This window comes from Lathamus discolor, chromosome W (assembly GCF_037157495.1).
Source record: "Lathamus discolor isolate bLatDis1 chromosome W, bLatDis1.hap1, whole genome shotgun sequence".
In the NCBI taxonomy this organism is placed as follows: domain Eukaryota; kingdom Metazoa; phylum Chordata; class Aves; order Psittaciformes; family Psittacidae; genus Lathamus; species Lathamus discolor.
In genome coordinates, this window is record NC_088908.1 from 1,832,326 (window position 1) to 1,847,502 (window position 15,177).

Below are 15,177 nucleotides of genomic sequence, written 5' to 3' on the forward strand. Positions count from 1 at the left end.
TTGAGGCATTGTTGAAGTGCTTGGTAGCTAGCTGTGGGAAGTCAGTAATCATTGCTGGATTAATTATAGAAATGCAGAGAGCATAGATATCAGATAAAAAGCAGTACTGCAAAGCACTGTAAAAAATGAACATGTGGTCTATGGCCAACTAGAACCTTGCATTATACCACAACTCACACTGCAATATCAGCTTGACTATTCAGATACGATGTGGCTTCTTCAGCTCTGCTCCGAGTTCCCTGAAGGATGCTTATGCCTCTACTTAGTATAACAGTTTCTGATGTAAGGGTACCTGCTGTGTAATGGCACAGTATGTTGCACAGATGAATACAAAAGACTTCAGGGAGGAAAAAAACCAACCTAATGAATACTCTAATGCTCTAGATGGAAACCTGAGAGGCATTTCATAGGAATGAACTGGAACTTCATAGGAAGTTCCACGTTAACATCAGGAAGAACTTCTTTACTGTAAGAGTGACAGAGCACTGGAACAGGTTGCCCAGGGGGGTTGTGGAGTCTCCTACACTGGAGATATTCAAGGCCCGCCTGGACAAGTTCCTGTGTGATGTACTGTAGGTTACCCTGCTCTTGCGGGGGGGTTGGACTAGATGATCTTTTGAGGTCCCTTCCAACCCTTGGGATTCTGTGATTCTGTGATTCTGTGATTTTGGCATCTCTGGCTTGTGCACAAAGGGTGAAATGGCAGATCAGATAATAAGCTAGGCTGGTGCTTCTCCCTCCCATTTACCTAAATTCGGATTTTGTAGCTTCAGTGTTACTGAAATTTATTTCTAATATTTCTTCCTGTTTGGGGATTTTTTTCTTTTGTTGGATGCTTCATGCAGGTTCTGTCATCTGTTGGGAACAGCTTGGGGCGTTGTTTAAAGAAGACAGTTAAGTTGGAAGGGTGGAAGTGGTGTGTATATTAAACCTGTATTTCTTTGTTTTGTGGGATTTTATTTAGTCCTATGACAATTTAAATGAGGATAGGCCATGCTTGTTGCTGTCCTGGGTTTACCAGTAGCCGTTTTTCTCCTTAGTAGCTGGTGCAAGCTCTGTGTTTTGACTTCCAGCCTGGAAAGAGAGCTGATAACACCGATTGTTTTTAATTGTTGCTAAGTAATGTTTATTCTGGCCAAGGACTTTGTGAGTCTCATGCTCTGCAGGGGATGAGGGGAAGCCGTGAGGAAGCAGAGACAGGACACCTGACCCAAGCTAGCCAAAGAGGTATTCCATACCACAGTATGTCATGCCCAGAGAGGTAACTGGGAGATACCTGGAAGGGCACGGTCTCTCTTCTGGGGGGTCGAACTCATTTGGCCGTGGTATCGTATTCTCTTCTCTTGTTATTTTCTCTTATCATTATTATCATTGGTGGTAGCAGCAGTGATTTGTGTTATACCTTAGTTACTGGTCTGTTCTTATCTCAACCCATGGGAGTTACATTCTCCTGATTCTCCTCCCCATCCCTCTGGGAGGGGGGGGGGTTGGGGGGGGGAAGGAAAGAAAGAGGGAAAAAAAAAGAAGGGGGGAGGGGAGTGAGTGAACGAGCTCTGTGGTTGGGTTTAAACCATGACAGTTTTTTTTGGCACCCAACATGGGGCACGAAGGGTTGAGATAACGATAGCTCTGACCGGATTAATAGTCACTTGTCACAATGCTGATTTATTAGCTCTCAAAGTTGTTTCTCTTGGTCTCACAGGTTCAGAATGCTGTACATTACGTAGAGCCAGTATTTGCTGTGTTGGTGTTTTTCAATTGTGGGGCTTGGGTTAAGGTTCTTGTCTCATTGTACTTTATGATAATGACTTGTAATACAATAGAATCATTGATCATGAAACTGATCTGGCTTATGTTCCCAGTGTGGTCACCACTTTTATACTTTGGGAGGTATATAATAAAGGTGCTTAGCAATTACACATCTTTTTTCTCCTTCTCAGGTGGTCAACCTGTGAAGGACACATTCTATTACCCTCCCAGCCCCCCTCTCAGACCATTTACAGCATCATTTGAGAGTTTTGAAGTTTTTGAATGGCCTTTTAATACTGTTGAGACCTGTTTGCTGATTGTGATGGGGACCACCATGTTGGCACGCATACAGAGTCTGTTTTGCGCACAACCATTTCATCTGATTTCAAGAGTTAAGCAGAGTCAGGTTTGGGCCTTGTCTGGGGTTAAACGACGATATAGGAGGACCAAGAGATTTTCCCCGGGGCTGGACAGCCATGAGTGGCAGGGTGTGTGGGATAGTATGGGCAAGTACTTAGGTCAGTGAGCTCCTCCAGTACTTTAGAATTTCACCACAGAAAAAGTGCAAAATCCGGAAGAATTAGTAAAACACTTAAATGAGGTGTGTGGTCAGTCTGGCCATACCAGAGATGGACAAATCATGGCAACGTGCTGGGGCTTGGCCTATGCTTACAGGGCCTTGTTCAACACTCTCCATCACTTTCAAAAGGAAAAAAATGCCCCTGCATCTGAGGGCAAAGCAACAGTCAGCACAGCTACTCCAGCTCCAAGCACAGCAGCTACACCACCCCCAGCGACAAGTACAGTTGCTACTCAAACCACAGTGATAATCACTGCAGCTAAACCAGAGGACCAATTTGTACCAATATCAGTTGCCCCTGTAAGCAAGAGAAAAAGCAAAAAAGAGGCAAGAAGGGTGAATCAAGATGAAGAAACAATGTATTCACCACCTGGTGCAACATCTGAGCACATCATCACCTGGTTGCTCCGATGCTGGGACAATGGGGCTGATGGTCATGAACTAGAAGGTAGTGAATCATCCATCAGATGATTCGTAGACTGGAGAGACAGGGAGTGATCAGCAGGACCCGCTCACCCTTTAATAGCCCCATATGGCCAGTGCGAAAGTCCAACGGAGAGTGGAGACTAACAGTAGACTATCGTGGCCTGAATGAAGTCACACCACCACTGACTGCTGCCGTACCGGACATGCTAGAACAGCACACAGCTTTTCCTGCCCTGAAAAGACTGTTACAAGGGATGGAACCTGACATCATGGACCGAATGGACTCGACAGCATTATAGGGATTGGTCCATGCACTAAGAAATTATTTCTTTGTCTGTGTGTGTATGTGAATGTATATATATGTATAAGAGGGATGGTATATTGAAAATGTGGGATCTGAGCATGACGTGAATGGTATGGAATAAGGGGTGGATACTGTCCTGGGTTTACCAGTAGCCATTTTTCTCCTTCTTAGTAGCTGGTGCAAGCTCTGTGTTTTGACTTCCAGCCTGAGAAGAGAGCTGATAACACCGATTGGTTTTAATTGTTGCTAAGTAATGTTTATTCTGGCCAAGGACTTTGTGAGTCTCATGCTCTGCCAGGGAAGAGGGGAAGCTGAGAGGAAGCAGAGGCAGGACACCTGACCCAAGCTAGCCAAAGAGGTCTTCTGTACCACAGTACGTCATGCCCGGGGAGGTAACTGGGAGTTACCTTGAAGGGCACGGTCTTTCTTCTGCGGGGTCGAATTCGTTTGGCGGTGGTATCGTATTCTCTTCTCTTGTTATTTTTTCTTATCCTTATTATCATTGGTGGTAGCAGTAGTGATTTGTGTTATACCTTAGTTACTGGGCTGTTCTTATCTCAACCCATGGGAGTTACATTCTCTCAGTTCTCCTCCCCATCCCTCTGGGAGCGGGGAGGGTCGGGGGGGGGGGGGAAGAAAAGAAAGAGGGAAAAAAAAAAAAGGGGGAGGGGGGCGAGAGTGAGTGAACGAGCTTTGTGGTTGGGTTTAAACCACGACAGTTGCAAACTAGAATTGTGTGTAACAAGATTGCAAGCAATGATGGTCACGCTTGCATGTCCTATGAGGAGTGGCTAAGGACTCTGGGTTTGTCTAGTTTGGAGAGGAGGCTGAGGGGTCACCTCATTGCTCTGCAGCTTCCTGAGGAGGTAATGTGGAGAAGGGGGTGTTGATCTCTGCTCCCTGGGATCCAGGGACAAGACACATGGGAATGTTTCAAAGCTGGACCCGGGGAGGTTCAGACTTGACATTAGGAAGCATTGCTTTACCATGAGGTTGGTCAAACATTGGAACAGACTTCCTAGAGGTGGTTGATGCCCCAGGCCTGTCAGTGGTCCAGGCATTTGGACAATGCCCTGAATAACATGCTTTAATTTTTGGTCAGTCCTGAATAGGTCAGGCAGTTGGACTAGATGATTGTTGTAGGTCCCTTCCAACAGAACTATTCTGTTCTATTCTACTTTCTTTTTACATTGTGACGGTGACAAAACAAAGTAAGCAGCATCTGTACAAAGCATCTGTACACTTCTTCAGATCACCTGCCATTGCTCAGGTACTAGCGCTGCAGCCTAGTTAAACTTTTAATGACTCCATTACAGCTGAATGGGGCAAGGCAGGAATATGCTTAAATGGATTCTTCAGTTTCTTACTATCAACTAGAGTAAGTAAAAAGACAGAAGTCCTGGACTCCTTTCAGTCACCAGTTAAAGGGAAGTAGTGCAGACAAGCCACTCTTACACCTGAAGCTCTCAAGCTGCTCGTGCTTCAAACATCTCAGTAGATGCCAATTCCTCTCCTGCTCCTGCCCCCAAGCTTTTGTCACAGAATACACTATTTTTGGTTATTGCACATGGGGAACTTTAAAATAATTAGCCATATTTAAACACAGTAGGGCATTAGTGTCCTGGTATGAATAAATCACAGAATCACAGAAGGGTTGAGGTGGGAAGGGACCTCCAGAGGTCTTCCAGTCCAACCCTTCCCTGCTCAAGCAAGGCCACCTACAGCCAGGTGCCCAGGACAGATGGCTTTGGAGTATCTCCAAGCTGTGAGACTTCACACCTTCCCTGGGCAGCCTCTGCCAGTGCTCTGTCACCTGCACAGTAAAAAAATGTTTGCTGATGTTCAGAGGAAACCTCCTGTGCTTCACTTTGTGCCCATCACCTCTTGTCCTGTCACTGACTATCACTGAAAACAACCTGGCTCCATTTTCTTTACACTCTCCCTTCAGGTATTTATAAACACTGATAAGATCCCCCTGAGCATTTTCTTCTCCAGGCTGAACAGTCCCAGCTTTCAGCCTTTCCTCCTACAAGATATGGTCCAATCCCTTAAACATCTTGGAGGCTTTTTGTTTGACTCTCTCCAGTATGTCCGTGTCTCTCCTGTACTTGTTACTGTAAAAGTCAGTTGGAGAAACTCTCTGCGTGTTAGTAAGTTAGAACAGTTTGGTCTATTCTACTACGTTAAAGACACACATGCTATTGTTAGTTTAAAATTTAAGCCCACATACTGAGGAGCCCAGAACTGGACAGAGCACTCAGGTGTGGCTTCACCAGTGCCAGTTCAGGGGAAGGGTCACCACCCTGGACCTGCTGGCAATACTTGCAGCCTGAGATACTGTCAGCCTTCTTTGCTGCCAGGGCACATTGCTGGCTCATTCTTAACTTGGGGTCCACATCACAGTGATTTCATATCTTCAGTGTACAAAAAGTTAAATGATGTGCATGCTTTCCTATCACAGGTTTTTCTTTTAGACATATTGTATCTTTTCACCCCATGACTTCAACAGGCAGAAGTTTTGTGCCATTGTGTATATGAATTTAAGTTTCAGTGCAGTTTAAGATCAGGGTTTACAGTGCTGAACCAGTCTTACCTCTCATTTGGCTGTGGTTAAGAAACCTTTTTGTTCCTCCTCTCTGCTTACTGTTGTAAGCCTGCACCAGCAAGTGGTTTCCAAAAGCTGTCTGTTCATAGCAATCCGGAAAAGCCTGACCTTCACACCTGTGCTTTACAGGTCATAGTGGAGAAGGTCTCAGGATCTCAGATTGTTGACATTGACAAGAGGAAGTACTTAGTTCCATCTGACATCACCGTGGCCCAGTTCATGTGGATCATCAGGAAGAGGATTCAACTGCCGTCAGAGAAAGCAATATTCCTCTTTGTAGACAAGACTGTCCCACAATCCAGGTGAGAGGCTATTCACTTGATATTCAGAACCATGTCTGCAAGCCTGTGCACACCAGAGGGACAGGAACTCCCTTCTTTGAGCCTTATCTGCTGATTTTAGGAGGGGTTTGGTTACATCTTAATCTAACTGTGATAGTTTTTTCTCATGAGTTTGATAAACATCTTTTTCTTGAGCTAGGCTGAAAGGAAAGGTGACTGAAAAAATATATTGATTTACTTCCACGGCAAGAGGGTGAACACTGGAAGTATTATGATATCTTTGATTGTAAGAACGTTTACAGCATCAATAAAAAAAATCCTTCTCAAAAAAAGTTGCATGTTGAAAACTCAAAAGCAAACACCATAAAGTTTACTGAAAAAACATTAACCTGTCAGCTGACAAAGAAATGATGCTGTTACTTGTTTTAAAAATTATTTTCTTCTATAAGCACAAAATTACTATAGAAAGGTTTTTCACATTGCTTTTATATAGGAATAAGTTTCATTGTTTTCTGCTACATACAGAATAATGTAAAGCAGAAGCAGCTACTACAGCTGCTTTTGATACAAGATACTTTAATAGTATTTGAGGAAATAGTATGTCATGGTATTACGTGGCTTAGGTAGAATATTATTCTTATTAACCCTTACCTGTGTAAGAGTTCCTCCAGGTAATCTGTCCAGACTGTTAGCAATATTTTTATTTACTTGGTTCTCACAGGTCCCTATTGTACATCACAGTCTTTCACAGAATCACAGAATCATTAGGTTTGGAAGGGACCTCTGGAAATCATCCAGTCCAACCTCCCTGCCAAGGCAGGGCTACCTAGAGCAAGTTACACAGGAATGTGTCCAGGTGGGTTTTGAATGTCTCCAGAGAGGGAGACTCCACAACACCTCTGTGCAGCCTGTTCCAGTGCTCTGCCACCCTCAGCGTAAAGAAGTTCTTCTTCGTGTTGAGGTGAAACTTCTTGTGCTTTAGTTTATAGCCACTGCTCCTCATCCTGTTGCTGGGCACCACTGAAAAGAGTCTGGTGCCATCCTCCTGGTACCCTCCCTTGAGATATTTATATGCGTTAATGAGGTCCCCTCTCAGACTCCAGACTAAACAGGCCCAGCTCCTGCAATTTCTCTTCATAAGAGAGATGCTCCAGACCCCTGATCATCCTTGTGTCCTTCCACTGGACCCTTTCCACTAGCTCCTTCTCTTTCTTGTACTGAGGCACCCAGAACTGGACACAGTACTCCTGATGTGGATTCACTAGGGTCTAGTAGAGGGGGAGGATCACCTCCCTGGACCCACTGGCCACACTTGATGCACGGCTCTCAGCCCCAGGTTGTCCCCAAAACTCACTGAAGTTTTCAGACCATACCTGAGACACCATTTTGTGGTGCCTTTCTGCACCCCTTGGCTCACTTCTGTTCCTCCTTCCCTCTCAACCACTCTGTCAGTCCCCAATAGCTACTCAACTGACTGCTCTTGCCCATATAACTGCCTTGTTACGGCCCCAAAGGCACTCTATGCTCCTTCACACATCACCTCAGGGACAAGTCTCCACAATCACTCTCAGGCAACGAGCGCAGCCTGCCAAACATCCTGCACAGCCTCCAATGCAACCCCACAGAGGCCAAGGTTACCCCCTACCACAGCAGGCGGCCTTATGCCCGCTCCTGCTGCTTTTGCTCCACACCCCAGGGGGTTGGGCACCGCCTGCCCACCCTGTGTGCAGCAGAGGTGCTCCTGGTAGCCTGGCAGCTCCAGCTTCAGCTCTCACCTCTCTACTTAGCTGGAGGCTGCAGGGCCTGGGCAAGGAGCATGGCGCTGGACCAGGCTCCTCTTGTGGCAGCATGAGCCCAATGCTTCCTGCTTGCTTTCTTCTGAAATAAAAAAAAAAAATGATAAAAAATGATAAAAAAAAATCTGATATATTAACAGTTTGTTCATCTTGTAGGCTGAGTTCATTACATAGACCACTAAACTCTTGATATGCTTCTTATCCAGAAGTTTATCTGGTACTCACCAATTCCCTTCCATTTCAAGTACTGCTGCAACTCCTTCCAGCTCCTCTCATGGGTAAAAAGCCATGCTTGTTTCCCCATCATCTCAGGTGAGCTGAGGAGGTGTCACTTGTGCAACTGCCTGATGTCGACTGCCTGTTTCATCTGCAGATAGATGGTTGGAGCAGTTGTACTGGCCAAGTAATTGCTTGGGCTTCTTTTTGTTTTCAAAATGCAGTCTTTTCCCTGAAGGCCACAAGTCATCACTTTTAAACAGTACAGAAAACAAAGCTTTTGCTCCCCAGAATAACCCAGAGCTCAAAGAAACAGTCCAAAAAGCACAAGTTTGATAGACTCGAACTCGATAGCTGAACATTCACAACTACACCAGGTGGAGGGAGAAATCAAGTTGCTCACACAAGAAGCAAGAGGTTAATGCAGCTGCATTCGAGGAAGGTGCCACCAGGCTCTTGAGCCTGGTATTAGTCACAGCATCATAAGAGTGGTGAGGCACTGGAATAGGTTGCCCAGGGAAGTTGTGAATGCTCCATCCCTGGCGGTGTTCAAGGCCAGGTTGGACAGAGCCTTGGGTGACATGGTTTAGTGGGAAGTGTCCCTGCCCATGGCAGGGGGGTTGGGACTAGATGATCTTAAGGTCCTTTCCAGCCCTAACTATTCTATGATTCAGAATCTGAAATATGTTCAGTGACTAATTTCCAGTAAAATAAGGAAGCATTCTGACACATGCATTTGTGAAGAATAACAAAACCCTAGAAACTGCAGAGAGCCCAGGATCATTTTGCTAACTCAGGAATCAACTGTTTTCATATATCCTCATTTTTGTATTTTAATTTATGCACTGATTCACAAGGTTTAGCTTTTATTAATCCTTGTCTATGTAAGGTTCTAACTGCTACCATTTGCAACTGTCATGATCCAAGCAAGCCATTTCTCTTTGTTTTTTGTTTTTCTCCCTTCAAGCTTAACTATGGGACAACTTTATGAGAAGGAAAAGGATGAGGATGGATTCTTGTATGTTGCCTACAGTGGAGAGAACACATTTGGTTTCTGAATGGTGGGTCCTGGCTACCATACCATCTTGCTGTGTATCTTGTAAATAGCTGATCATTTTCTCTACTGACATCCAGAGAAGTTCCTTCTATGTACACGCATTTGTAACTGGATTAATTTCTTAATATATTGATAGGTCTTGCTTTATTAGACTGTTAAATTATAATGAAGAAGTTTTGTTGGTTTTGTGGGTTTTTTTTCTCATGGCTATGAATTCCCAGAGCCTCACTCCTTTGGGGGATGCACCCGATGACATGGATTAAATAATAAAGCAAAGTAGTTGGACTACTAAAACATGAAAAGAAGAATACATTTATTCTGTTTTGAGGTTGTTAGTTTAAGAGATAAAAATATTGAATTAGTATTGGGAACACTGGATTTGCTAGCTTATCTTAAGCAGGAGCACAATGTGATTATAATCAATTGAGCTAATATGTTCCTCTTTCTCAATTAACAAAAGTACAATAAAAATTCCTGTCACAAACAGGCCATGCTGTCATTTCTTTACCTTAATTTTGGCCAGAATGTTATACATCACATTTACTAGATGCTATACAGCTGCTTATATTATTTACTAGACATTGTACAGCTTCTCAACCTTTAGTATGTGGATGATGATACAAGGAAGAAACAAAGAACTATCTGTAGGTTCCAAAACAAGTAGCTTCAGAGCTACTAGATCTCATCAGAAGAGCAGTTATGCCTGCCCACAAGTCTGGAGGAGTAAAAGCCTCAGTGGAGGAGTAGATACCATGGGCTTTGGAAAGCAGGACCTAGGTGACAAAAGCATAGCATCTAAGGCAGGACACCTAGGAGAAGGAATGATACAAGTAAGAGACAAGCGAGCTGGACAACTGGAAGGTATAGTTTGTACACGAATTATTGCAGAGAGAGAAATCATTGGTAAGGAGTTCAGATGAAAACAGTTGCATGAGTAGCTTAAAAAAAAACCCTAAAGCAGTAGTTGTGTTAGAGGTAGTTATATAAATATACATGTCTTTTCCAAGTAAAAATTCTGTAGGTATTGTAAGGACATTATGGAAGAGGTTGCCCAGTGAGGTTGTAGATGCCCCATCCCTGGCAGTGTTGAAGGCCAGGTTGGACAGGGCTTGGAGCAACCTGGTCTAGTGGAAGGTGTCCCTGCCCATGGCAGGGGGGTTGGAGTAGATAACCTTTGAAGGTCCCTTCCAACCTAAACCATTCTATGATTCTACCACACTGAGGCAGAAAACTACAATTAGAAATGCTGCTTTCAAGATCAGTACCTCCAGTTGATGAGCACTACTGCCAAAGTAGGTACACAGCACAGCAGAAATAAAGAGGCTTTGCCACAAACCCAAAAACCATTTTTATTCATGAGGGTCTCAACTTCTCTTCAAACAGGCTTACCACAGTTACACAGCTGTCTCTACGTATGGGCAAAGAGGCAAATTTGTGGCTTTGAACAGTAGGGGCCTGGAAAAAAACGCCTGATTGACCTAATTGCACAATACTGGAGTTCACGCTTTGATATTAAAGGATAACACTGCGTTAGAAAAGTAGCATCACTTTGAACTTCATAAGCTATCAAGGAAACACTAATTACAGTTTAGATTCCTGATAACAGTTTTACTTCATTTTCATACTACATGGTGTGGAAGAGCTTAGTTTTTAAAATATTTCCAGCCACAGTGGAAATATATCATTTTCCAGGCTTAAATCAAATTCATGCTAACTTAAACTCCCATGAAATCACCTTATGCCTAGAATTACATCTGGCTCTACAGTTACTCACAGGTACTAGCAGAAGGACTCCAAAATGAGAAGGTAGGAGCCTGTGAAACATTGACACTGTAATCAAGACTTGTCACAGTAACAGTGATGCATGTGCGTATTGCATCTGAAAATGTGCTGTTGATTTCAGTAAGCCTTTCACTGTTCAGAATAGCACTGCATTGTGTAGCACTGCTTTAGTAAACATTCCATCACTGCTTCCATCCTGAATTCCTTCCACTACTACCCTTTCCACAAATGTAGTATTAATGTTTACTCTTTGCAGAATTTTTGATTCAGAATCAAAAGTGGTTTCATCTGTGATTTTTTCATAACTTTTTATTACTGGAAAAGATTCCATTTCCTTTAAGCTGAAACCTCCACAGTTTGACTATGGTTTTGAATGTTTTTTGCTAGCTGTTAACAGGAGTAAGAAATGTAACTTACAACTGCTAGATAAAGCTAATTATGTACTAACACATAGATATATCCAAACAAAACAAGGGAAGATGAAGTTTTATTCCCAATGTTATGATGGAGGTGACTTTTGGAATACCCTTCATAAGCCTCTCAAAACCCCCATGTAATTAACATCTCTGTAATGATGAGTTTAGATTTAGGAGACCAGGTACATGAGTAATTCCAGAGAATGCAAGGATACCTGTGTTAAGTAGTAACTTTATTTTCATCTACAGATGCACTTAAAATGGCAATAAAACATCAAGAGGTTCAAACTGCTTCAGTTTCAGTTGACATTACTTCCACTGCAATGGACTATCGCTGATAGATCATATCCTCAGGTAACAGGGGATAGCACGTAACTGCTTCCTTTCTTTTGGAGGCATAAGTGTTTCATGCAGCTCAGAACTTCAAGTCTGCAATGATCCTTTTCTATAATTCAATAAAAAGGGGCTTCAACTCAACCAAAATAAAGATTTCTCTAAATTGCTTTCCTTTTCACTCCTGTCTCCTTACAGCACATGAATTAGAAGATGTCTTTTCCTCGCCCCTGAATTGCAGAGCTATCTGTTGTGCACCAGAGCTCATTGCTGTATTCTCATGTGAAGTTCAGGTATTCCTTGGCATTCTTGACCCAACCCAGCAGGGCTTGGCTATGCACTGCTTTCCAGTCTTCCTTGTAGTCCTAGTTTGTTTCTAGAGTCTTCATCCTGACAGGAAATACAGAACACTGAAAACATTTCTATTATCCTTTTTAATATAATGCCACAAAAATGAAAAAAAAAAAAAAAGCAAGCACCCAAGAACATGATACCATTTGAGCTATTTCATGCTACTAAGTGAAATTCTCTTGTACTTCTAGACAGACTTGGAGAGGCACAGGCCCTGAAACTAGTGTATCTAGACACTGTCAGTAGTCTTACAAAAGGAAGCAAGCCAGCTCCTCTATCATGCTTCATGCACACTCTTCAGCAATAGAAGTGTCACTGTTTGTGTGACCATAGATTATAGAAAACTTCCATGATAGCAAAGAAATGTTGAAGCAAAGCAGAAGAGGTGGCTAGAGATAGGTGCTTTGGACTGAGTGGAAGTGTCCTTTTTCTGCTTGAAGAATGGACATGATTGCTGGCTTAAAGGGAAGGGAACAAAGACGAAGAGGACAGTTTTTCTTTTCCAACACAAAATAATGGGGAAGAGTGAGACAAAGGAGAAAGCATATTTTTACCTTCTCCCTAAAGCAAAAGAGACTCTGCAGTTTTGGTGCTCTGTTCCCCTTCCTCATGTAGCACCTACTCCCCACAACTTCAGCAGAACCACTGGTCACTGCTGAGTGCATTATACCATTGATTTCAAAATGGGGAAAGTCAGGTCTGGAGTAGCTGAACACAAGTGCCTCCAGGACAATTTCATCATGACATTTATTCTTTCACTCCTTTCCCAGCATTTTGCCAAACAGTCTGTCAGCCACACGTGGCATGTAATGTTTATACGCTTGACCCAATATGAAGGGAAGACCATAGGCAACACGATCTTCATCCAGAAAGGGGAAGAGCCAATCTACTACAGGAACTGTGATCTAAAAAGTCTGAGAACCGCTGCACTAATTTCCAGAACCTCTGAGCTGCTCTGGAAAGTTCCATGGAAAGGCCCACTGCAATTCTTCCACTTGGCCAGTGCAACAGTCACAGAACCCCATTATCAAGGGTGGATCATGGTTTAGGAACAGGCAAATGACCGTCAACTATCTGCATTAGCAGCATCCAGGAAAAAGGTTGTCCTGGGTTCACCAGTAGCCGTTTTTCTCCTTCTTAGTAGCTGGTGCAGAGCTGTGTTTTGACTTCCAGCCTGGGAACAGAGCTGATAACACCGATTGTTTTTAATTGTTGCTATGTAATGTTTATTCTGGCCAAGGACTTTGTGAGTCTCATGCTCTGCCAGGGATGAGGAGAGGCTGGGAGGAAGCAGAGACAGGACACCTGACCCAAGCTAGCCAAAGAGGTATTCCATACCACAGTACGTCATGCCCAGAGAGGTAACTGGGAGTTACCCGGAATGGCACGGTCTCTCTTAGGGGGGATCGAACACGTTCGGCGGTGGTATCGTATTCTCTTCTCTTGTTATTTTCTCTTATCAATATTATTGTTGGTGGTAGCAGTAGTGATTTGTGTTATACCTTAGTTACTGGTCTGTTCTTATCTCAACCCATGGGAGTTACATTCTCTCAATTCTCCCCCCCATCCCTCGGGGGGGGGGGGGGGGGGGAGAAAGAGAGAGAAAAAAAAAGAAAAAAGGGGGGGGAATGATTGAACGAGCTGTTTGGATCAGTTTAAACCATGACACAGGTCCAAGAAGGGCCAAGGTCAATTCACCACAACCACCTTAAAATCCCTGACATAGGCAAACTGTTTCTCTCCCAGATACTCCCCACATGTACCTCAGACATGATACTGTGATAAACACATACATTTATTGGCTTACTCAAATCATAGGTGTTGCTATGTGGATATAACTGTATGAGTTTGCAATAACAGAAACAGCTTGCTAAAGACACAAGATTAGACAAGTTGAAAATGGCCATAACTCTTGAGCAAAATGGAGTCACACAGCAAAAGAATTTGTAAAGGTAAAAGAAAAGGGGGAGGGGGGGCTTGATATGATGAAAGCTAGTGCCTGGAAAACATAGGGTTAAAGTACTTTTAGCTTAACTTAGGTTGAAGATAAAGAACAATGTTTGTGTTGTAAGTCTGTGGTGAGATAACAGGATTTAGTGGCCACACTAAACATGAGTGAAATATTTCACACCATCCTTCTACTTATCAGTTAGTTTGGAGACAGTAACTCCCGAACATCTGCTAACTTCGGATACTTCTTGTCTGCCCGTCCTGTTTTCCTTGAAATAAATTTTGTACAAAGGTCACACTGTTCTAAAACTTTGCCAGCTATCAGAAAATTATAGATATGGCTGGTTTCAGCTAGTTTTGTGATTACTGGGGCATCCAAACGTGCCAAAGGTGAAAAGTACACCATGAGGAAGACTGCTTACTTCATCTTGAAGACTCCTGCTCACATGAGGAAGGCTGCTTACTTCATCCTCAAGACCCCTGCCCATGATCACCAGAGAGCAGTGCGCAGGCGCCAAGAGGAGGAGACTTATGATAATATGTTCCTGGAGCTAGTTATAATATTCCCCACCTATACATGAGAATTATGAATATGTATATGACTAATGCAATAGTGAAAGTATATAAACCTGTAACAAATGCTAATCAGTGCGCCTCTGGCTACAGTCACATGCCCAGCGCTGTTGCTTTTGCTTTATTGACTTTGTCCCTCAATAAAACCCTGTTATCTCGATTAGAAGAGTGAGCTCCTATTTCACAATGCAAATGACCTGCACCTTATCCTCCACCACAAAACCATACTCTGGGGAGCAAAATGCATGCTTACACTCAAGGATAATGACCAAATCTTTCTTTGGGAAAAAACTCTTATGCTAGCATGCTTCTTGCACTTAAAATACATCTGACATATTTTTTAAGATCTTTGACCCTGCCCTTCACAGAATCACAGAATCCCAAGGGTTGGAAGGGACCTCAAAAGATCATCTAGTCCAACCCCCCTGCAAGAGCAGGGTAACCTACAGTACATCACACAGGAACTTGTCTAGGCGGGCCTTGAATATCTCCAGTGTAGGAGACTCCACAACCCCCCTGGGCAACCTGTTCCAGTGCTCTGTCACTCTTACAGTAAAGAAGTTCTTCCTGATGTTAATGTGGAACTTCCTATGCTCCAGTTTACACCCATTGCCCCTTGTCCTATCACTGGATATCACTGAAAAAAGCCTAGCTCCATCATCCTGACACCTACCCTTTACATATTTGTAAACATTGATGAGGTCACCCCTCAGTCTCCTCTTCTCCAAGCTAAAGAGACCCAGCTCCCTCAGCCTCTC

At 43.4% G+C, this 15,177-nt stretch overlaps 1 protein-coding gene across 3 annotated transcripts in view; it reads left to right on the top strand.

Moving 5' to 3' along the window:
* The window catches only part of LOC136004335 (gamma-aminobutyric acid receptor-associated protein-like 2), a 34,707-nt gene extending 20,128 nt beyond the window's left edge, over positions 1–14,579 (top strand). Inside the window, exons 3-7 of one of the 3 annotated variants that reach the window (XR_010608391.1) lie at positions 5,794–5,966; positions 8,925–9,018; positions 11,462–11,566; positions 11,744–11,838; positions 13,137–14,579. Coding sequence is in view for 1 of the 3 variants with exons in the window: in XM_065660764.1 (XP_065516836.1) it covers positions 5,794–5,966; positions 8,925–9,015 (264 nt within the window). In the remaining 2 variants the exon portion in view is untranslated. Of the gene's footprint in view, positions 1–5,793; positions 5,967–8,924; positions 9,499–11,461; positions 11,567–11,743 lie in introns of those variants that run through there. The other 2 variants (XR_010608390.1, XM_065660764.1) reach the window with 2 other exon arrangements.
* Positions 14,580–15,177: the final 598 nt, after the last annotated feature.